At 43.9% G+C, this 23,593-nt stretch overlaps 1 protein-coding gene across 6 annotated transcripts in view; it reads left to right on the forward strand.

The window, feature by feature from the left end:
• GRM5 (glutamate metabotropic receptor 5) overlaps positions 1-23,593 on the forward strand; it is a 494,822-nt gene that overhangs the window by 405,101 nt on the left and 66,128 nt on the right. For all 6 annotated transcript variants that reach the window (XM_075592557.1, XM_075592555.1, XM_075592556.1 and 3 more), the window contains exon 5: positions 15,136-15,382. In XM_075592557.1, coding sequence (XP_075448672.1) covers positions 15,136-15,382 — 247 coding nt within the window. The remainder of the gene's footprint in view (positions 1-15,135; positions 15,383-23,593) is intronic.

Genomic DNA, 23,593 nt, shown 5'->3' on the forward strand with positions numbered 1-23,593 from the left:
CCCGGCATGAATCCGATGCAGGAAAAATGCATTTACAGCCCACTTCATTAACTTAGAAGCTAACCGCTAAGGCAATGAAGAGATTAAAAACCTGTGCCAGGCTTAATGTGGGTAGCGGGGGTGGGTGAAAGGGGTATTTGGCCCTTGGTCGGTGTTTAGGCCTTGCGGGGGGTTTGCGGGGGGTCTTAACCCCTTCAGGTAATGAAGGGGTTAACCCTGCCTATACCAACCTGCAAGGTCTAAACACCCATCCTTGGGACTAATACCCCCTTCACCCACCCCCGCTACCCACAATAAAAACAATACACACACAACAGCCCCAAAATCCACCTCCTTGGCCACCATAAACATAGCAATATTTAATAAACAACAATACACCCCCGTGCCCCCCATAATGTAAAACCATTATTTATTTTTTAACATACAGGGTAAATACCCCAGGCCTATGGTAGTCCCTGGTGGTCCCGACAGGTGTCCAGAGGCCCCACAGTGCACCAGAGGGGGGTACCCACAGGATCTGGGTGTCTCTGGGTGGTCCCCGCTAGACGCCATGGGCCTCCAGGTGGTCCCTGCGGGTCACGTGGGCCACAATAGGGTCCACGGATGGACCCGCGAGTGTCTGGGGGTCCCCATGTCAACCCCACAGGTGACTGAGGTCCTCGGGTAGTTCCCACAGGGGTCTAGGGGCCCTAGGATGGTCCCTGTGGGTCCGCGGGGCCCCCCACGGCTGTGGTGCCCCCAGTTCTTCCCCGCAGGTGTCCCCCGTGGGTCCGCAGGTGGTACCCGTGGGCGGCCGGGGGTCCTCAAGTGTATTTTTTTTACAAGTTTTTATATTGGATGTGTTTTTTGAATGGTTTTTTTTGGCACATTGACTGATAATATATTAATCTGTACCACTTTAGGGTACAGATCAATACATTATTAGGACAATATTTTGAGGGCATTTGTGGCTTTGTATTGCTGCTGTTTTTTTCAATGTGGATGTTTTTGTTTGGTATTTTTCTGCTTTATTGAAATAAAATGTTGGCGATTGTTTTTTGTTTTTAATTAATGATGTATTGTGTTGGCTAACCCATTTAATGGTTGTTTCAAATATTTTTTAAATATATTTCTTTGTAGTTTAATGTTTCAATTAATTCATTAATGTTCTATTAATTAATTGTTTTGATTTGTTAATGTTACTATTAATTTTGAGTTGGTTTAGTAATTAATTGGTTTGATTGGTTACTGATGGAAACAATTTTGAGTTGTTTTATTAATTAATTGTTTTGATTGGTTAATGGTTTAATTAATTAATGGTTGTTCTGGTTATTGCTTATATTAATTGCATTAGCTGGCTAGTGTTTTTATTTAGTGAATTGTGTTTTTCTGGAGTTTTGTAATGTTTTATTATTGTGTTTGGAGCATTAATTTATTTTGATTAGGGTGCCCATTGAGTTCTATAGAGGCTTATCATGCCGTATTATTATATGGGTATGATGTACTACTATACTACTCAAAGGGTACAGGGTGGGGATAGCGGGTCCAGGGTGGGTGCTTAGGCCTCCTGGGTGGTTAGCGGGGCAGGGTGGGTTAACCCCTTAATGACTATAGTGGTTTTAACCGCTAAGGTGATTATGGGGTTAGGGGACATTACAATGTATTTGCTATGTATTTCTCTGGCAACGGAGGACAGGGACCTGAAGAGGACTCACATCATATTGCTGTGGTAAGTAGAACTGTATTTATTTACTTTATTTTCTGTTTAATGTTGTGTTTAATAATGGGTAAATAATTTATTATCCATATCTGGATAATAGTTATTTTGTCATTACTGTACTGTATGTGTTTGGTGGGGATTGATTGAAATGTAGGCCATGTTTATTTGTTAACCTTAGATCTGTGGGGACCTATGGAGACCACCTGAGGATGCCCGGACGCCCATGGGTACCCACAGGTACCACCTGTGGACCCAAAGGGGACACCTGCGGGGAAGAACCAGGGGCTCCACAGCTGTGGGGGCTCCGTGGACCTGCAGGGACCACCGGAGGGCCCCCAGACCCCCGTGGGAACTACCCAAGGGCCTCAGACACCTGTGGGGTTGACCCGGGGACCCCCAGACACTTGCTGGCCCACCCGTGGACCACATTGTGGCCCACGGTGACCCGCGGAGACCACTCGGTGACCCCCAGACCCTGTGGGCACACCCCTCTGGTGCACTGTGGGTCTGCAGACACCCGTCGGGACCACCAGGGACCGTAGGCCTGGGGTATTTACCCTGTATGTTAAAAAATAAATAATGGTTTCACACTATGGGAGGGGGGCATGTATTGATGCTTAGTAAATGTTTTTTAATATACATTTAATTCCTAGTGTAGATGTGCAGGGGGTCTCTGGAGTAAAACCACGTTTGTTTTATGTCCGGGGACCCCCTGATTCCCGAGATACAAGATTTTTAGAACTTGTTTCACTGTTACTGTAAGTGCTTTCTGTTCTTTTCTCCCTACTAATAGGATTGGGGTCTTTGGGACACTGTGTCTTCAGTATCACCTGTGGGATATACTTTTTTCTATTTGAGTAAAATCATTTGCACATTGCATTACATTTAGTACTTTGTATGCTAGTTTTTCATGTGTGTGCTGAGGTACTTCTCTATTCTTATATATCTCTGAGAATTTGGGGAGCTTCGCTTACCCCCGTGCACCGCTTTTATTGTAGTAGATACCAGTTTACTGTTCTGTCTGATCTTAGATATTGTTGTAATGAATAGTAATGGTTATATCCTGGTCCAAATAAAGTGATACAACAGGTAGAGAGGGTTGAAGTTGAAATAAAGCCTGCAATATGTTACCGCCTCGTTATTGATTATAAGCAGACCCAATAACTCATTGTTAGATGTACTAGTGTGTCCAATAGAGGCTCCAATATGGTCTGTAAATATGAGAAAGAAAAATAATGTGGGCCCCCTCTCTCTTAAGCGCACTAGCATGTGAAAAAATGTCTGTTAACATGGGGAAGACTATGTTACAACCACGTTATCAATTATAAGCAATCATACAACTAACTCTCTAAAATATACTTGTACAGGAGGTTGGAATATACATCCACAGGAGGTTGGATAGGTATGAAAACATTGGAAAGGACAGTGTCGAGCATAAACAATGGGACGGAGAGGATCAGATACCTAGGCAGCGTTGTAATAGTTCAGATAGTAAAGTAATGAAATATGAGATTCTCCCCTTTGCCTCCAAGCTTCTTGAGCAACTTGCATAAAACTGCCTGACACACTTTCTGTCCTCAAACTCCCTGCTTGACTCTTTACAATATGTTTTCCATCCACTACAGTCCACAGAGCCCGCAAAATCGAAAGTGACCAATGACCTACAGATAAATCTAAAGGCCATTTCTTCATACTAATTCTCCTGGATCTCTGTGCTGCCTTCGACACTTTTGATCACCCCCTTCTCTTTAACATTCTGAATTCTATTGGGCTCCATGACGCTGCCTTCTCCTTGCCCATGTCCTACCTTTCCAACCGCTCTTTCAGTGATTCCTTCTATGATGTCTCCTCCTGTTCACCCATTGTTTCCTTGGCCCTCTGCTCTACTCTCTCTACACCTCTTCTCTTGGTGAACTAATACTATTTTCTTTTGTATCATCTTTATGCCAATGACACCCAAATCTCTCTCCTCCCCAAACTTCTACCCCTCTCTCTTATCTTGTGTTTCCAACTAACTCACTGCAATCTCCTCCTCGATGTCTCACCCCTACCTGAAGTTTAACATGTCCAAAACAGAATGGATATTCTTTCCCCCTTCCACTGCCACCTCTACACAGACACTCTCCCTCACTGTCAATAGCATCACAATCTCCTCAACATCTCAAGCCCGCTGTCTAGGGGTCATCTTTAACACTGATCTCTCCTTCATTCCTCACATTCAGTCCCTCTCGAAGTTCTGCCGTCCTCACCTCCAAAATGTTGCCAAGATACACCCTTTTCTCACTCGTGTTGCAACTAAAATCCTAATCCCCTCACTCATCAAATATTGCCTCGATTACTGCAACCTTCTTAGTTGGCATTCCCCTCATCTACCTCTCCCAACTCCAATCCATCCAAAATGTTGCTTATAGACTCATCTACCTCACTCATCACTCCACTTCTACTGCTCCACTATGCAAATCCTTACACTGGCTTCCAATATCATCTAGCATTAAATTTAAAACCCTAGTAATGACTTACAAATGTCTCAATGAAACCGCCCCCCCCCCCTTACGTCTCATCCCTCATCCACAAATACATACCTTAACACCCCTACATTCTTCCCATCGCATCCACTTTTCCTCCCACCTTTTTACCTCCTCTCTCTCCCGCCTGTATGACTTCTCCCGTGCTGTACCATCAGACTCTCGCCCAGCTTTTAGATATTTAAAAACTACTCGCCTTTCCTCTAACATCCAACTCCCCTCCCCCTCCAACCCCATTGGGAACAGTTGTGTTGCTGAATCAATCTCCACCCTATGTAACATCCCCCCCACAAGAAAAAACCTTAATGGCTTCAGTTGTCAAATTGGGCCATATTCCATCCTGAGACACATCGTATCCTACAATGACCAGCCACCTTGCTGTTTCAACATTGTCCCTCATTCCATCTTGATTGTAAGCTGTCACGAGCAGGGCTCTCATAAGCTCTTTGTATCTGTTTGTGCATGTTTGTCCTCACCTGTATGTAACTGTTCATGTTTTTAAAAAATACATAACTGTACCCCATTGTACTGAGCTACACAATATGTTGGCGCTTCCCAAATAAATGATAATAATAATAATTTGTGTACCCCTACCTGCGCTCAACTCAAAATACGGAACCAAGGTAAATCCATGATGTCTAGGATCTGTTCCACTGTCACCAGTCAAATGCAGATTGAACTGGGATTATATTGTAACAGCATTCTATGTAGAAGCCCCAAATTGCTGGTATGAACTATGCAATACCGCCCAAAATGAGTAGCCGTTATCATGCATTCCTTTGAAATATATACCCATATGTGCTGCAAGCCATGAGAAAAGATGAAGTGAGATCAAAAATGTGTACAAAAAGAATAGGGCCCTCATTTTCTTGAATCCAAGAAATAGCTCAAGCTGAGACTAGTATTAATTCCTTTGGTGCTAGTACATCCAACCTAAAGATCCAAAAAGTTTGCGTTGCAGTAAGAGTTTGTCACCGCCCCGCCACATGATTTGTACCTGCTCTATAATCATACCCTACAATGAGCAGACTGTATGGGTCTTCGTGATAAAGTATAATGCCACTGGATTTTTATACTCTTTCATATGCTCTTTTCCATACTATTCCTAGCACATTTAATATTGCTCTTATGGTTGATGATCCTTCTCTTAAAAGGCCTTGTTGTTTTAACAATATATTTGTCGCAGCATTGACACTGAGGAATGTACATGCCGTGCGTTCTGGAACAATTAACAATGACGTATATTAAACTGTTTGCCCTTATATGGGTGATGAAAAGATTTACTCGTAATCAGCTAGTTGCAAGTCCCACAGTTTTTTCATTGATAGCAACCTGTTTTGTTAGGCAAATGATTGCCCCTGAGTCAATATTTACGGGTCTGCCTGCACCAATATGTCCAACATATGTGGTTTGCTATATCACTGTAACTCTGTACAAATGGAATCCTCTTTAAAGTCATTACTTCTCTCTTTTGTTGTATCCTGGCTTTTTCTAGGGCTTTATCTAATGTCACTTGTTTATAACCCCTGCTAAGGAATCTTTTGGTCATCTCTATGATATTTTCTTCCCTATCCGTTGAGTCGATAGAGATGCACATTATGTGGAGGTACTATGAGACTGGCAATCCCTCAAGAAGTTTAAGAGGATGGAAGCTACAGTATCATGTTACGGTCAGTCGGTTTCTTGTACACGCGTGTATGGAAACGCTCATCTTTCTTTGTAACTCTGACATCAAGAAAATTCACAGTAACATTGCTGATCTCGAATTAAACAGATTTTTGTCATCAATGGAATTGATGAACGGTTGCTTGGGGTCCCGCAACACCATATACACATTGCCAAGGGCGTGCCACTAACAGGCTACATGACAAAAGTACTCTGTTTTACAAATTTTAGTTTCTTAAGGTAACCCATATACAGTACAGATTGGCATAAGAAGATGCAACACATCTCCCCATTGCAGTACCCTTGATCTGCAGATAATACATGTTTTTGAATCTAGAGTATTTTTTTTTTCCAACTAATAGTCGTAAGGATATAAGATATTTAGACGGTTGATTTCCTGTATGATCCCTTGTCAAAAAATGGCAAACTGCATTAATACCTGCATCGTTTGTGATATTGGTGTATAAGAACGAATGTCCATTGTCGCTAACAAAATATCAAGTGTAACCAATGTCTTATGTTTCTGTTACCGATAATGTCTAGCCTTATCCAGAAATAGAACTATAGATGTATTTATAACATATTAATCTATATGAGTATTGCTGGCTTATAAGAATTAACTAGGGAAACTATATGTCTAGCCTTATCCAGAAATAGAAACATAGATATATTTATAACGTATCCATCTATATGAGTATTGCTGGCTTAGGCCTCGGGCATGGTGCCTCGGGCCACGCTGAGCCGTGCTCCTGCTCAAGCTGATGCTTTTTTGCGTCCTGGAAGCGAGGCAGTGAGCGCACTTTGGGGGTGGGGCGAAGACGGGACGGAGGCAGAGTGGAGGCATGGCGGGAGGCGAGGCTAGTCCCTCGCTCCCATTGGATGTTTGCGGTCACGTGACCGCTCCTCTGCTCCCCTCCGCTCCCCTCCGCTCCAAAAATTAAACCAGGCTGTTGCCTGCAATTTGCTGAGCCTCCGCACGCATGCGGAAGCGTGCGGAAGCATCATCTAAAGCCGCGCTGATTACAGATGAAGGGGATAATTTCATCTGCTCAGCGTGGCTCAGCTCGGCTCAGATCGGCTCTGCTTGGTCTGTTCTACCATGTCCCAAGCCTTAGAAGAATTAACTAGCAAATATATGTTTCTAGTCTTATCCAGACATAAGAATATAGATGCATTGATAAGTTATCCATCTATAGAAGTATCTCTGGCTTATAAGAATTAAAATAATAATACAGGCAAAACTATTACATAAGGAAATAGATGTGTAGATATGTGTTCCATTAGGAAACACATCCACACATGCACACCCTGGTTTATGAGAGTAATTGACACAATAGAGAGGGCTTCAATCAAATAAATAGTAATTTATTAGATCAGCAACAACAAAATATAACAATTACACGGTTGTACTAATTATACTTCCATATAAGGTTTGTACTTATTACAGGCCTAACAATACAATACAATACAGCTCCTCCTATCTAACAATATATTGATGTAAAACACACGCACATATATATATATATATATATATATATATATATATATATATATATATATATATATATATATATATATTATATATACAGTTAGGTCCAGAAATAATTAGACACTGACACAACTTTCATAATTTTGGCTCTGTACGCTACCACAATGAATTTGAAATGAAACAACCGAGATGCAATAGAAGTGCAGACTCACTAGTCTTTTTGGGAATTTTTTTAAGCCAGCCACCTCAGTGGAAAACTAATTATTAGCAAGTCCCATGTCAATGTGTTCATCGACAATTTTTATATATGTAACAGTGTCTTCCCTGGGCCCTACAAATCCTGACCCATATGTAGAAAATCCCCCAATTACATGGATGTGTATGTTGTGGTGCACCTGCTGGCTTACAGGACTCCTGAGTCTCCCGCTGGGTTGGTATGGGGATATCAGCATGACAGGCATCTGAGGTAATGTGATCTGAGTCTTACTCACATACGATGCAGTGCCTCCACCCCATCAGGATCTCTGCGGCCGCAGGGGGATGTATCTGATGGGGACCTACTCTGTGGTACCTCCACATTCACACAAAGGGCATCTTTATTTGCATCTCTCCAGGCAGACTGCCCCTCATAGCGGTCGTACTAGCCGCTCATTCTGTTGGAGTCCATTCCTCTCAGAAAGTTCCTCCTCTCTCAATAGAGTTGGTTCACCTCTCCCCTAAGGGAGATCACCATCTGTGTCAGGTCCCTGAACACAGTGTGTAGTCAACTAGTACTTGAATCTGACAGCCTTGAACTGCTGCAGACACTCCTTGAACTTGAACCCTTGATTAACCTTGGAACTCTAACTTTTGGACTCAGACTCAGAAAAGACACCTCTTGTGTCACTAACAGTGGACACAGAGCATGTTGTCACTTCCCTTGTTACATATGACACTTCACCAGGGTGTGAGGGCAAACCTCCATGATTGTTGCTGGCAACCCTGCATACTTACCAGGTTTACTGCCAGCATGAGAAAGAGCTATATACCATTTTTATACATGGCTACATATATTATGGGGAGGGGTCAGATTACAAGATAATGGAAAATAACAATGCCTTTCTATTTGAGCTACGACTGTACAATACTGCCTAGGAGGTGATCCTTTCCCTGTTTGTTTGTGCCTGCTCAATACCGTCCTTTCCCACATGCTAGTACGCATAAGAGTGAGTTATTGGGTCTGTGATTTATTATGCTGGTCCGAAGTCCACAGATGGTAGGGAGAGTTGAAGTGAAGGTGGAAAACCCCATAATGCGAACTTTGATGTGGTGACATATTTTTTTGTATTCTATTCTAGTTTCTTGTCAGGGCAATATTTGCTTCTTAATATTATTGTATCTTAAAAGGTTAATGCACTATAGTGCTCTTCAGGCTTTTTCTTTTTCCAAAACATTGGTACAGTATATTAAGCCCCTTTTTGCAGAAAAGATCTGCAAATTAATTCAAAATACTGTATGTGTTAAAAGATGGGATGTATGCTGAGCTGTAAGAGTGCACATAGTATCCTAATTGTACATATATAAAAACAATATTTGTTAGAGGCCCGTGATATACTGCACCTTTGATCTGGTGACGTGTTGATCTGATTGCCTGTCAATAGATTGCAAGCGGTTTCGTTAAAAAATGGATGGAAGACTGGAATGCCAAACAAGGTAATCATATTTGTATTTAGAGGTCAAAAATGTATATTTTAGTTTCATAGAGTGCTTAATAATTGGATTGGAAGACAGACAATGATTGCTCTGGCTTCCTAAAGATTTATTTTATCTTTAGGAAGCCAGAGCAAGGTAATCTGAGCAGATTCAATATCTACTCATCTAATGGCTCCCCTATTAGAGTGCCAGAGGGATAATTGACTTACTGTATCCTACAGTAGATGCTTTATAGTAAGACCAGAGACATGGGACTGACAGGACTCCATCTTGACTACAGTAGGTTTCAACAGATACTTTGGCCCGGAAGCACTAAACTCAGTTAAATCAGGTCAAATAACGCTAGGGTCTCAAGGGAGCTAACGCAACCTTTAGGTTCTGTATGACCTGAAAAAGATCAGGTTAAATCCCTGTACTAACCTGAACAACTCTTTTGCATATGATTAGCACGAACATTCGGAACCCCACCCACCCCCTCCATACATTTTAAGGAGTAGCACTGGTATACCTTTATTCCTTCAAGTGCATAGGCTAGTGATAAACCTAACGTTAATTTACTGTAGGTTAATGTTAGATTGAATATCTTGACAGAGTTTAATACATATGGGCCTAAGATTTTTTGCATTAATTGGCATAGGTAAGGCACTAAGAAATAAAGAAATCTTGATAGGAAGTGTATATTAATAGAGTACATTTTCACAATCCAACATAGAAAGCTTTTATAGATCTTAGGAAGTTATATACTGTACCTGAAATTCCAAATATTTTCATTGTGCAGAGCATATCTGGCCTATATTTTATCTGACATAATGCTATATATTAAAACCAGAGACATAACATAAAACACAGACAAAGCTCAGTTTTTAGCACATCTAGTGAGACTCATACACGGTACAGTGCCTAAATATATATGGATAAATATCTAATAAGTAAATGGTCTTTTAGTTTGACATTTTTGGCCAAAATTGTTGTAAGCCCCTGAGCCAACGCCAAGGCAGACCACATATCAGGGGTCCCTAACGCTAATATAAATTCTTAATAACCTGTTTAATAACAGGAAGAATGATTTATAGTAAATCTGTCAATATTAGCTGCAAAGTTCTGTCTGACTGAAGCTTTTATTAACCTGTACATTACCAGGAAAAGCACTCTGTATTAGAGATGTCACAGTCAAACTGCAAGCAGGCAAGTTCCCCTGAGTGGAAGATGCTATGGAGTGAGCCCATAACCATTTAAATGTGGGAGGGGGTGAGCTTAAATTAAGTAGGAGGTTGCCAACCTCCAATCAGCCATGACTAGCTGGACAAGAATTGTAAAACATACTGGACACCTAACAAGCTCCTATTAAACCCCCAAAATACCCACAACATATATATAAGCATATGAGTGTCAGAGGAGTGCTACTGAGCATGGCAATATGCATTAAAACCAGAGACATAACATAAAACACAGACAAAGCTCAGTTTTTAGCACATCTAGTGAGATTCATACACGGTACAGTGCCTAAATATATATGGATAAATATCTAATAAGTAAATGGTCTTTTAGTTTGACATTTTTGGCCAAAATTGTTGTAAGCCCCTGAGCCAACGCCAAGGCAGACCACATATCAGGGGTCCCTAACGCTAATATAAATTCTTAATAACCTGTTTAATAACAGGAAGAATGATTTATAGTAAATCTGTCAATATTAGCTGCAAAGTTCTGTCTGACTGAAGCTTTTATTAACCTGTACATTACCAGGAAAAGCACTCTGTATTAGAGATGTCACAGCCAAACTGCAAGCAGGCAAGTTCCCCTGAGTGGAAGATGCTATGGAGTGAGCCCATAACCATTTAAATGTGGGAGGGGGTGAGCTTAAATTAAGTAGGAGGTTGCCAACCTCCAATCAGCCATGACTAGCTGGACAAGAATTGTAAAACATACTGGACACCTAACAAGCTCCTATTAAACCCCCAAAATACCCAAGTATTTTGGGGGTTTAATAGGAGCTTGTTAGGTGTCCAGTATGTTTTATAATGCTATATATGACATCATGCTAGTAAATTGTTCTAGTTCAAGCCAAATAAACAAAAAAATTGCAACTCCTAGACTTTGGCTCTTATTTAGTACACTGTTAAGTCGCTTCCCAGTGCTGGAGAATAGATCTGCTCTATTCAAATGAATGAGACAAAAACGTTCTCCCACGTGGGGAAGCGGCTTTATGCCATAGAATAAGGTTCTTTGGTAATAGCCTGCATACTCTTTAAACTAGAAATGAAGGCAGTGTAAAAAGAGGGTATCTTTTTAAATAAAGTGTTTATTATTATGCAGAAATAGTGTCATATACCGGCAACAGACCTCTGGCAACAAGACTGCAATGTTGGAATCTTAATCAATATGAGCTATTCATTACGCCTGAGGGAAAATTAGAGCAAAGTGATGGAAAAATATAGCACCATGTTTATCAATTGAATTTGTTTTTTTTTCAGTGGAAATATATTTTTTTGATAAGTGTAGTTCATTCATGTACCAATTTGCAATGGTGAGACTGATATATAGCCCCTACTCTCAGGAATGCAAACAGAGGTAGGCAGCTGGTATTGCTGTCCGAGTCCGGTGGGTAAAGGGTCTCGGCCCCCTTCCTGCATATCAATTCTCTGCAGGGGGCCAGGTGCAGGCAGCACAGGGAGGGGAAATCCCTTTCTCTCTGCTGATCCTTGGTCAGTGGGCAGAGCATCAAGAGCAGTGGGGGTCTGAAGCTGCAGCATGTAGCAGAGACAGGCTGAGGCTAGGTCCCCAGTGCCTGCTGCAGCTCGCGCTATGGCATGCCCTGCAGGAACAAGAACCGCCCCTCAATGGGGCCGGGCCCACTAGCTGCCTTTGCATGCAATTTGTTGCCGAGTTGCATGACATTTTCAGAAGACAAGAAAATTGTGTTTACAACTACCATCAGCATCACGTGGGTCAATGACAACCAATGATAGGGCAGAGTTTCTCAAGCCAATCATAGAGAAGGAAATAGCAGCCAATCAGAGCGCAGAAGAGAATGTTATTTCCTGGCCACGCCCCGTAGACACACATCCCGTTGCAGAGATTCATTGAGTGGTGAGACCGCAGATCGCGGCTTTCACATGTGCACGCGCCGCCACCCAGCCAGGCGCGCATGCAACAGTGAGTACTGGGGCCGTAGCCTGAGAAAGGTGAGCGGGAGGGGGCAGAGACTTTAAGTCTTCTTAACACAACTATATAAAAGGCTTGTTCAGCAATTACTCCCTTGTATCCTACTGTATTTAAGTTAAAACTCCAGCAGATTTTACATGACCAACACCATTTTTGTAAAATTGTAATAATTCTGTGCCGTATGTTGCTGGGCATTTTTATTTTACTTTTTGCAAATATTGACATTTTTGTAGAAATGATGCAGTGGGTGAATATTCTCAGTAGAAGGGAATGTCTTGCATATGTCATTATATATTGAGAATGTCGATCTCTGGAGAAACAAAAACAACTTCTCTATTACAGAATGAAGTGCAAGTACTGTATGCTGGATGCTAATGAAAGAAATTGTATTTTATACACAGATTGGTCAATATGACATTGATTGTCACTGTTGTGTGGAGCTTAGGATAAAGAAGAAAAGGCATTATACTGGGAAATCTCTAAGGAATACTTTAAAAAAAATCATTCCTGAACAATTTAGCACTCAGCAGCTACTGGAAAAGTTGTTTCACAATAATTGCTGGTCCATTTCAGCTTACACGTGCGCTAGCTTTGAAAAGTAAACAGACATTTGCTACAGTAGGTGCAATGTAGCCCATTCATTAGACTGCAATAATGGCGTTCCCATGTGAACACACACGTCCACAGTAGAAATGTTCATTAAACACTTCTCGCATGTCCACACCATGCGTAAAGGGAAATGTGGATCCCAATTTGGTTCCAGCTGTGCAAATGTGTGCAGTATGCAAATTTTAAAAAATGGCACCATTTGATATTCATGTAAACTGTAAGATTACATTTATCACAGACATAGTGGCCCAGAGACCTTCCCTCCCCCTTGCATGTGAGATTTTAGAAAGAGAGTGAAATATGCATATTTTTGCATTTATAATTCTTCTTTAAAAACATCTCACAACAAGTTGAACATTAAAGTATTTCAGTATTTTTGTATGCTACATATAAATGTGCATTACATTAGTGGGCAATTATGCATGGCAAACATGGCACTGAAATGAATATGTTAATGTTAACTGTTTGCAGTGAATCTTACAGTAAATAAATCTGGTCCATTGAACTAATGGCACAAAAATATTTGATCAATTGAAAACGTGGTGATGTATGCCATTTTTTTAACAAACTAAATGTATATGTATACTATAATTATTATTTTCCTTATTTTATGAGAGTTTGGAAATGATTGTTTTCATTTAGAACTGCGACTCTAGACATGGAGGTAATTGTTATTTGTGTTTTCTCCATCACAGTGATATTTTAATCATATTTATACACACTACCAGCATGTCAAATAGGCAACTTAAAAGACAGGTGCAAGTTAGTACAAGGGTAATTAATTCAGTAATAACAACCATAAATAGCTTACTATGTTTACAAATATTATCAGAAAAAAATATTAAAATATCATTAATACTGGTATATGTCTAACTTTTAAAAAGACATCAATAGACACATTTTAACATATTAAACATTGTCATTAGTTCAATATGGTCTTATGTGGGACTGAACCGATATGATTGCTTTGATAGGTTCTCTGGAATGTCATTTCGGACCTTCAACATCTGGACAGATATTATCAAATAGTACAGTGCTAATTTCTTAATGATAAAAAGTTGCAGTACTTCAGTGTCACTGGTGGTTGTGTTCTATGTTCGTCATCACAATAGGTCAAGGGTTCTCAAACCCAGTCCTCAAGACTAGGGATGGGTGAAACTGTCAAAATCTGTTTCCTAGAATTCCGTTTTGCACACAAATTTCAAATTTGAAAATCTGTCTAGATTCATTCAAATTCACCATGGGTGGGGGGCAGAGAGGAGGAACGATCAACCAGGAAGTGGTCTGCTTTTAAAAGAAGCCAGGGGGGGAGCTTCTACAGGTATATGCACTAATTTTGGTGCTGCAAGATGGCTATGCATAAAAATAGCTAAAGTGTAACAGAACAGTGACAACAAATATTCACTGTGCCATCTGCCAGAGTGCCAGAGACATCAATAATTGAAATACTTTTTTTACAATAAATAACACTCTACAAACTTCTGGAAGTGATTCCACTTGCTTCCCACAGCGCACACAGTGTTATTAGGTTGACAAGTCATAGGAATAGGTATGATGTCAGACACAACAGGATCAGAAGTTGAACACACACAATCTCTGTTATTCAGAACAACAGCTCTAGCAGTGTGAGCTAACCAGCTGATTGGTTGCAGTGCACACTGTCTACTAACAGCATACCTCCAAGGGATACTTTAAGTGTATTTTAATTTAAAAATAAAGTTTTTCCAATCGGTATGTGTCTGACATTCTGACAGATGGCACAGTGAATATTTTTCACCCTGTTCGCTTATACCGTGGCCATATTTGTGCATATCCGTCATGTAGCACCAACATTAGTGCATTTTTTTACTGGGAAAAAAGCATAACATTTCTTCCCCAAAATGTGACATTTGTCGACCGAACGTTCATTTTTTTGTGGATCGGTTCACACATCAGTTATAGTATTACACAAGGTCCAGCATGTGTTCATGCTGTTTGGAAGCATTACCCATATTACCTAACCCCTTATTTTATTTATTTATAAAATGGTTTACCAGGAAAGAATACATTGACAGTTACCTCACGTTTTTAACTATGACCTGGGAACAGTTATGATGGCAATACATGTTTACATTAAATGAACAGAGATTATACATTCAGTTTATAGACATTTCATGGACAGGTAGGACAGTATTTAGTACAAGTACACATCTATACAAATAGTAACCGTAATATCATTGCATAAATAAGAAATCTAAAATTACATTAGAACATAATTTATACAGTATCTAACATTTTTTTATATTTCTTTTCAGGTCGAATGTCTCTAAGGACCCAGTATGTTCAAGATTCCAAAATGGGGTTTGTCATCAATGCAATATATGCAATGGCACATGGTCTTCACAACATGCAGGTGTCATTATGCCCAGGATACGCTGGTCTTTGTGATGCTATGAAACCAATTGATGGTCAAAAGCTTCTAGACTGCCTCATGAAAGCAAACTTTACAGGAGTTGCTGGTGATATGATCATGTTTGATGAGAATGGAGACTCACCAGGACGGTAATATAGCATTTATTTAGTAAAAATTGTGTTTACAATACTGGTAAATCAATGATTTATACTCTTTCAGGGTATACTTTTTCATAATATTATCTTTCTTAATTGTTAGTTGAATATATAGAGTTTCTATATTAGAATATCTGCTGTAAGTAGATTAACTTAACTCATTTTTCATTGTGTCCTAAATTCATTTCATTGTCAGATGTTGACATAAATCCAATATAAGACACAAGTCTGGGTTAGTACTTAATTAATCCCATTACTTTTTAATACAGGAGTATGTGATTAATTAAATACTATTGTACTGCTGGACAAGATCTGTATTTCCTAATTGAGTCATTAATGACACATTGTGGGTCACTGTCACTGCTTTGAAACCTTTCAATTTATAAATCCAGCTTCATTTTTCAACTTCTACAGAACTGCTTTCTTTAAAAAGTAGCTCACCATCAATTTAGGAAAAGTCAACTTATTCTGAATGTAATCTTGTGTTATAAGTAACGCAAATAATCAACTCTGAAGTCGAATATATGCAAATGAAGGGGAAAATCCTAATTGCCCCTCATTAACATTATTTTCTGTATGGACCTTTAAGAATGTACTAGAATTATTTAAGTAATAATCCCCTCAGAACAGGGCATTACTGGCCAATAATGCCCTAGCGGGAAGAGTTGAAGGCCCGAGGCGAAGCCGAGGGACTTTAACCCAGCCAGGGCATTATTGGCCAGTAATGCCCTGTTCTGAGGGGATTATTACTATTATAGGCTAAATGTAGGCTTATTTCATAAATAATAGACACTTTTGTATAGTTAAATAGATTTTTTTATTAAAATAAAATGGTAAATACATGAAACCACCTCTATATACTCTTACACTGCAGATATCTATATCACACACTGCCGCCTCCTCTGTGTACACACACACACACACACACACACACACACACACACACACACACACACACACACACACACACACACACACAAACACACACACACACACACAAAAGAGCATACCACACACAACACAGTGCCTCTACACACATACACACGCACTGGAGCTCTAGACACACAACACCTCCTCTACACTCACTACACAGCACCTCTACACACTCAGCAGCAGCTCTACACACACAGCAGCTCTACACACACACACACAAACTCTGCTGCTACACACACATGCTACACCCATAAACACTGCTACTGACACACACACACACACACACACACACACACACACACACAGTAGCTCTATATACACACACACCCATACACACACATCAGCTCTACACTCACACAAACTGCTGCTACACATACAACAGCACAACACACACACACACACTGAAGCCACAATAAAAAATGCAACCACTTACTAAACTTTGCACTCTACCCCCCCCCAGCTCTACACACAACACAGCACAACACAGCACCTCTACACCCCCACACCCCACACCCAGCACTGCCCCTCTATACACAACACACTTACTTCTTTGCAGTCTCTCTCTCTCCCCCCCCCTCCAATTCAACTAAGGGGGGAAGATAGGTGTATGGGGGGAAGAGAGGTGAAAGAGAAGTGAAGGAGGGGGGAAGAGAGAAGTGGTGGAGGGGAGAGAGAAGTGTTGGAGGGGATAGGTGAGGGAGTAGAGAGGTGAGGGAGTAGAGAGGTGAGGGGGGAGAGATGTGAGGGGGGAAGAGAGAGGTGAGGGGGGAGAGAGAGGTGAGGGGGGAGAGAGAGTTGAGGGGAGAAAAGGGGTGAGGGGAGAATTGGGGGGAATGGAGATGTGGGAGAGAAGTGGGGGGACTGTGATATTAAGTACAACTACTGTAGATACAAATAAATACAAATTACCTTAGTGGCACAGGCAATAGATGTGATGAGAGATACTGTATTATTTTGTTGCAAACAACAAAGTTACGAGTTGGGACACCGCAGCGTCTGACAGCACTAGCAAGCTGTCAGAGAGGCAGGGGGAGAGAGGGGGAGAGAGAGGCTGCGTGTTCAGTGTGCTCAGAGAGGAGAGGAGCAGGGCTGCTGCAGTTAAGTTTAAACTTGCCGGGTTTTTTTCCCAGCGCGCCTGCTTCTCTGCTTTGAGGTGAGTTGGCAAGTTGTCAAAAATTGCGGGCATTACTGAATGAATAATGCCCGGAATTCTGACCAATCAGAGGGCAGGGATTTCAGTAATGCCCGGAATTTTACAGCTTTAGTCTATAATCAATATTAACAGATACATCTCTCACACTCTCACACTCTCTCTATATATTGTATTTTGCATTATGATAAAAGTTCAAATTAGTCGTTTTTAAAAACTATTTATATTAGCTTTTGAATAAAGGACTTTATCAACAATGGCTTTATTCAGTTTATGGAAATTTGGTTCTCTTGGGAGCAGAGCTCAAATCCAGGGAATATGCAGAGAAAAAAAAAAGAAATAAAGACCAAAATAGTGTAATATGTTCAACAATAAGAAATTCCCAAGTCGATTTATAGAGGTTACACTCACAAATCATTCTATTGAGTGTTATGCTTCTCACATTACTGTAATTGTGTGATCACTGGAGTCTGCTGCACTGGTTTTTCCCTCACCAGGTATCTGTGTTATAATTGGGAAAAAAAACAGAAAGAAAAACACAGCACAGTCTGTCTGCTATCCTTCTTAGGACTTCTATTCACACTTTGAATGTCTTGATTTATAGCAAATAAAAGACAAATCCTGGTATGGGTCTTTAACTTCCCTTTGGTTTGAATGCAGCTCCATAGATAATCAATCCTTGAAATCGCTTCCCAAAAAGATGATAGAGAATGGTATATATATATATATATATATATATATATACAGTGTTCGACAAACCTATACATTTGCTCGCCCCGGGCGAGTGGATTTAACCCCCGGGCGAGTAAATATTGGCCCAAGCAGCACACGTTTGGTACTAGGTGGCGAGTAGATTTTTTTGTGTGGCGAGTAGATTTTTTGGTGATTTGTCAACCACTGTATATATATATATATGTAGCGGTCATGTAAAATGCCTACAGTCATCTCTCCTGCTGGCAGCAAGGCCTGGTAAGTGTGGGCATGCCAGCAGTAATCATGGAGGTTTTCCCTCACACCCTGGTGGGGTGCCCTGTGTATGGATGGGACTGGTCACATGCTCTGACTCCATGGTTAGTGATGTCAGAGGTGTGTCAGCCTCAGAAGTTACATAAGGCACAGCACTGTGTCAAGAGTTAGTTCTGTCAGCGTTCAAGGCGAGTACAGTTGCTGGAAAGTTCTTGCAAGGTTCAGGAAGGAGTTCAAGTTCTGCAGAGTGTTAGTTATGTTCTAGTAACTCCATGGGAGACTGTGTCCAGGGACCTGGCACAGGGCAGTGATTCCTGCGGGAATAGTGAATCCCTCATCTAGGTGACATACCTATCAAAGGGGAGCACGGGCGAGATGATCGGCTAAATACACCCATTGTGGAGGGCAGCTATGCCCGCCGTGACAATAAAGATGGAGCTGATCAGAGAAACCCCTGTGTGTGAGAGTCCAATGATTACACAGGAGGTTGCACCACCGAGGAGTTCCTCGTCAGGATCATCCCCATGCGGACGCAGGGACCCTGGTGAGGTGGAGGCGCTGCACTGGAACTAGGTGAGACTCAGCACACTACCTCAGCTGCCTGTCTGGACGGGTTCTCCCCACACACCATCATGCGGGAGACTCAGGAGTCCTGTAGCCAACAGGTGCACCATCAGGCATATCTACACTGTAATGGGGGCCGGTTAGACCACAGGGGCCAATGTGAGATTGGGTGGGTCAGGCCGGGCCAGAAACACCGTTACATTTGGAGGCGAGCTGCTGAGATCAGATCTGTCATCAGGACAGGCTCTAGCTAGGCACACTGGGAAACAGGGAGAGCGTCTGCTGCCACTCTGTGCTGCGTTGGGACGGACCTAGGGGTGGTCAGGGGGCTGACAGGGTATTGTCAGTTCGCAGGGACAACCTAGGGGCCTGAAAGGAGTGAGGGGTTTGGAGCGGGGCTATAGCTGACCGAGTCACCTTGAGGCAGTGCTAGTTGGTAGGATGCCAGAAGGGATAGCCTGTTAACATGGTCAGGAGTCCTGGAGAGGGTCTGCGCTAGGCTGACCAAGACAGGTAGACGCCCCAAGTACTGCATGGCAGAGCCAGAGTACCTAGCCCATTCCAGACACTCACCGTAGGGAGCACAGACTGGGAGGAAGGAGTCACAGCAGACACTGAGAGAGTGAGCCTAGCCTGAGGTAGAGCAACACTGGGACACACCTAGATAAGGTACACATGTGGTGGTGCATCTGAAGCTAATCTTTATTGTACCGGTGTGGTGGCTGCCCCGCAGAGCGGAACCCCATGTACAGTAACAGCAGCGAGAAAATGGCGACCGCAAGAATGGAGGATCCGCGCGGTGCGGATAGTCCAAAATGGCGGACGGAGGCTAATGGAGAGAGCGCACATGGTGTGTGTGCGTGTAAAGAGGACATGGGACAATTGATGAAGCGGTACTTCAGTCTTTATCAGGATGACGGAGAGGATCTACCTGGGTTCCTCCTGCGGATTGGAGCCGTCTTACAGGAGATGCGAAAGGGGGATCATATTAAGGCCACTGAGGTGGAGGTGTACTTTTGTGATCAAATCCTGAGAGGAGCGATACCTGACCATCCTGTCGTGGCTAAGATGTGGTGCTCCTGGATGCGGGGTGTCCCCCTGTCCTTCGGGAGGCTATTGGGTGAGATAGAGGAATATGAGGTTGCAGCTGCTGCGAATATGGATTGCAGAGCGATCCAAAATGGCGGTTCCCGCTACCCGGGGAGACCGCGTGGGCCAGTTGCAGAAAATGCTGCAAATGCAAAACTTGCAGAAAGTTGTCCGGGATTGGCGCCAAAAGAAGAATTCCACCCTGTTGGGGATAAGGGCGCGAAAACGGAGGCCACGCCCCCCAGGACTGTGAAAAGTTCAGCCCCTGTGCCGGGGCATCCAATTAACTTGTGGGACCCTCCCCAAATATTCACCAGGGGGAGGGGTCTCTATCTCTGCCAGCCAAGACCCGAGTTGTCTGAGGGAGGAGCTGGGTGTGAGCTTCCTGTCCCACAGTTGCGAGCTGGTGAACAGGAGAGACCATTGTGCAAAGTGTCTCCCGTAACCAGCACAACAAAGAGCGAGATGGACATTGGGGTATATCCCTATTTATTGCCAGGAGGCTCCCTGGTAGTCAAGGCGGGAGCAGACACAGCCATGCTGACGGCTGAAGTCCCGCATACGGCCTGCAACGAACCAGTTGATCCCGGAGAATGGGGTTCGCTCCTAGTGATCGCAACGGAGCCTAGAGAGAAAGGGGTCTACAACCGCGGTGAGAACCCGGAACCTCACCGTCGGTCCCCTGCGGAAGTGCCACTACTAGTGTCGGAGTCTGCTTCATCGGACGAGGAGCAGGCAAGCCCGACCTCGGTGGTGATGCGCCTACCGGCGGACCACTACAGCGGTGCTGCAAAAGAACCAGCACTTACCTGTGTCACAGCGGAGCGGAGTCTCGAGGCGCTGAGATCGCCTGTGCGGAGACAACCGGAGCAGCGGAGTCCCACGGCCGTGGTGACTTGCAGCGCAGAAGGAGGAGAGGATTCCATCCCGAGCCGACGGAGCGGTGAGATACATCCTTACCCTTCCCAGGCGCCGGTGGTGGCAACGGAGGAGGAAGGCCTAGCCCAGGCCCGAACGGAGCGGAGAGCAGAACCATCACTTCCGGCGGCGGATGTCGTTGTGGAGGAAGAGATCCCGCTTGGGGATCCATCGCAAGATGGTGGAGTATCCGGTTCCGGTGATGACGTCACTTCCGGCGGAGGTAGCGGAACGATCGGAGAGATGACAACAACGCCTCGGCGATCGGGCCGTGCTTCCCGATCACCTGTGTCAACAAAGAGCTGGCAGGCTGCGAGGAGAGCTGAGACGGGTGAGGCCCAACCAGCGGCACGTCCGCACAATGATACGGGACTATCCGAGGGCAGAGAGCGGGTCGGAACCCCGCGGATGCCCATTTCCTGTCCCTATGCCCAACCCCATGCCCTAGGTAAAGCCCCTGTCCCTGTCACCTTTTCCCGTGGGTCCACGTCCAGTTTGGGAATGTCGGGAGGGTCCCAGGGAACCGGTGAGGAACGGACTGGGGAGAGACTGAACAGCTATGCCTCTGATGGTGGGTCGAGGGGTGGAGGGCAGTTGGGAAAAGTATCCGAGTCCCGATGGGTACCTAGTGTGGCCGTAGTTAAGTCTCAGGATAGCTCCAAACAAGAGAGGTGGTCTAGGCCTCTTTCATCAAGAACCTCTGGGGTATCTTCTTGGGGGGATACAGAGGAGGGGGACTCACTAGAGTGGGGGTCTGAGGAACGTAAGGAGACCCGATGGTGGGCGGTGGGGGAATTTACACCGGCCCAGAAGAAGAGGAAGATGCAGGAACGATGGTTTCAGATATGGCAGCATAATATAGAGCCTATGGGGCCTGGGATATTATCTGACCCTGTGGACACAGACGAGCCCCTGTCAGGGGTGTTGCCAGGGAGGGCAGGGAACGCGGAGCTGACTAGGAGCAGCCGGGCAGAAAGGGCCATTATTGCCAAGTACAAAGCGTCCCACAGGTTGGAGTACCTGTATGTCCCTGAACCCCTCATGGAGGGAGAAATTGAGTTTAAAATGGGTTCCACTGGTGAGGATAGGGGATATGGCACTGATGAGGAGTAAGGATCAGGGGAAGAAGATTGGGATCCTGGCGGGTTACATGAGAAGTGTCGCGCAGAGGGTTACAGCATTGCTGCTTTAAGCCCAGTGGACCATGCTGTGCGCAAGCCACCGTAAGAGGGTATGGTAGTACCACTAATGGATACTCCATAAGGGAGTAACCCGGGTTGTTATCATCCAAAGTTAGGATGTATCTGTTACTATGTGTGATGAAGTTATGTACTGTAATGTTGTGACTAATTATGTGTGTTCCATTTTACAGTGCTTCCTGGAAAGAGGTATACAAATTTAGGTCCCAGCGAGGACGATGGGATTCACCAGGGGGAGAATGTAGCGGTCATGTAAAATGCCTACAGTCATCTCTCCTGCTGGCAGCAAGGCCTGGTAAGTGTGGGCATGCCAGCAGTAATCATGGAGGTTTTCCCTCACACCCTGGTGGGGTGCCCTGTGTATGGATGGGACTGGTCACATGCTCTGACTCCATGGTTAGTGATGTCAGAGGTGTGTCAGCCTCAGAAGTTACATAAGGCACAGCACTGTGTCAAGAGTTAGTTCTGTCAGCGTTCAAGGCGAGTACAGTTGCTGGAAAGTTCTTGCAAGGTTCAGGAAGGAGTTCAAGTTCTGCAGAGTGTTAGTTATGTTCTAGTAACTCCATGGGAGACTGTGTCCAGGGACCTGGCACAGGGCAGTGATTCCTGCGGGAATAGTGAATCCCTCATCTAGGTGACATACCTATCAAAGGGGAGCACGGGCGAGATGATCGGCTAAATACACCCATTGTGGAGGGCAGCTATGCCCGCCGTGACAGTAAAGATGGAGCTGATCAGAGAAACCCCTGTGTGTGAGAGTCCAATGATTACACAGGAGGTTGCACCACCGAGGAGTTCCTCGTCAGGATCATCCCCATGCGGACGCAGGGACCCTAGTGAGGTGGAGGCGCTGCACTGGAACTAGGTGAGACTCAGCACACTACCTCAGCTGCCTGTCTGGACGGGTTCTCCCCACACACCATCATGCGGGAGACTCAGGAGTCCTGTAGCCAACAGGTGCACCATCAGGCATATCTACACTGTAATGGGGGCCGGTTAGACCACAGGGGCCAATGTGAGATTGGGTGGGTCAGGCCGGGCCAGAAACACCGTTACATTTGGAGGCGAGCTGCTGAGATCAGATCTGTCATCAGGACAGGCTCTAGCTAGGCACACTGGGAAACAGGGAGAGCGTCTGCTGCCACTCTGTGCTGCGTTGGGACGGACCTAGGGGTGGTCAGGGGGCTGACAGGGTATTGTCAGTTCGCAGGGACAACCTAGGGGCCTGAAAGGAGTGAGGGGTTTGGAGCGGGGCTATAGCTGACCGAGTCACCTTGAGGCAGTGCTAGTTGGTAGGATGCCAGAAGGGATAGCCTGTTAACATGGTCAGGAGTCCTGGAGAGGGTCTGCGCTAGGCTGACCAAGACAGGTAGACGCCCCAAGTAC

This window comes from Ascaphus truei, chromosome 3, assembly GCF_040206685.1.
Source record: "Ascaphus truei isolate aAscTru1 chromosome 3, aAscTru1.hap1, whole genome shotgun sequence".
NCBI classification, from domain to species: Eukaryota; Metazoa; Chordata; class Amphibia; order Anura; family Ascaphidae; genus Ascaphus; species Ascaphus truei.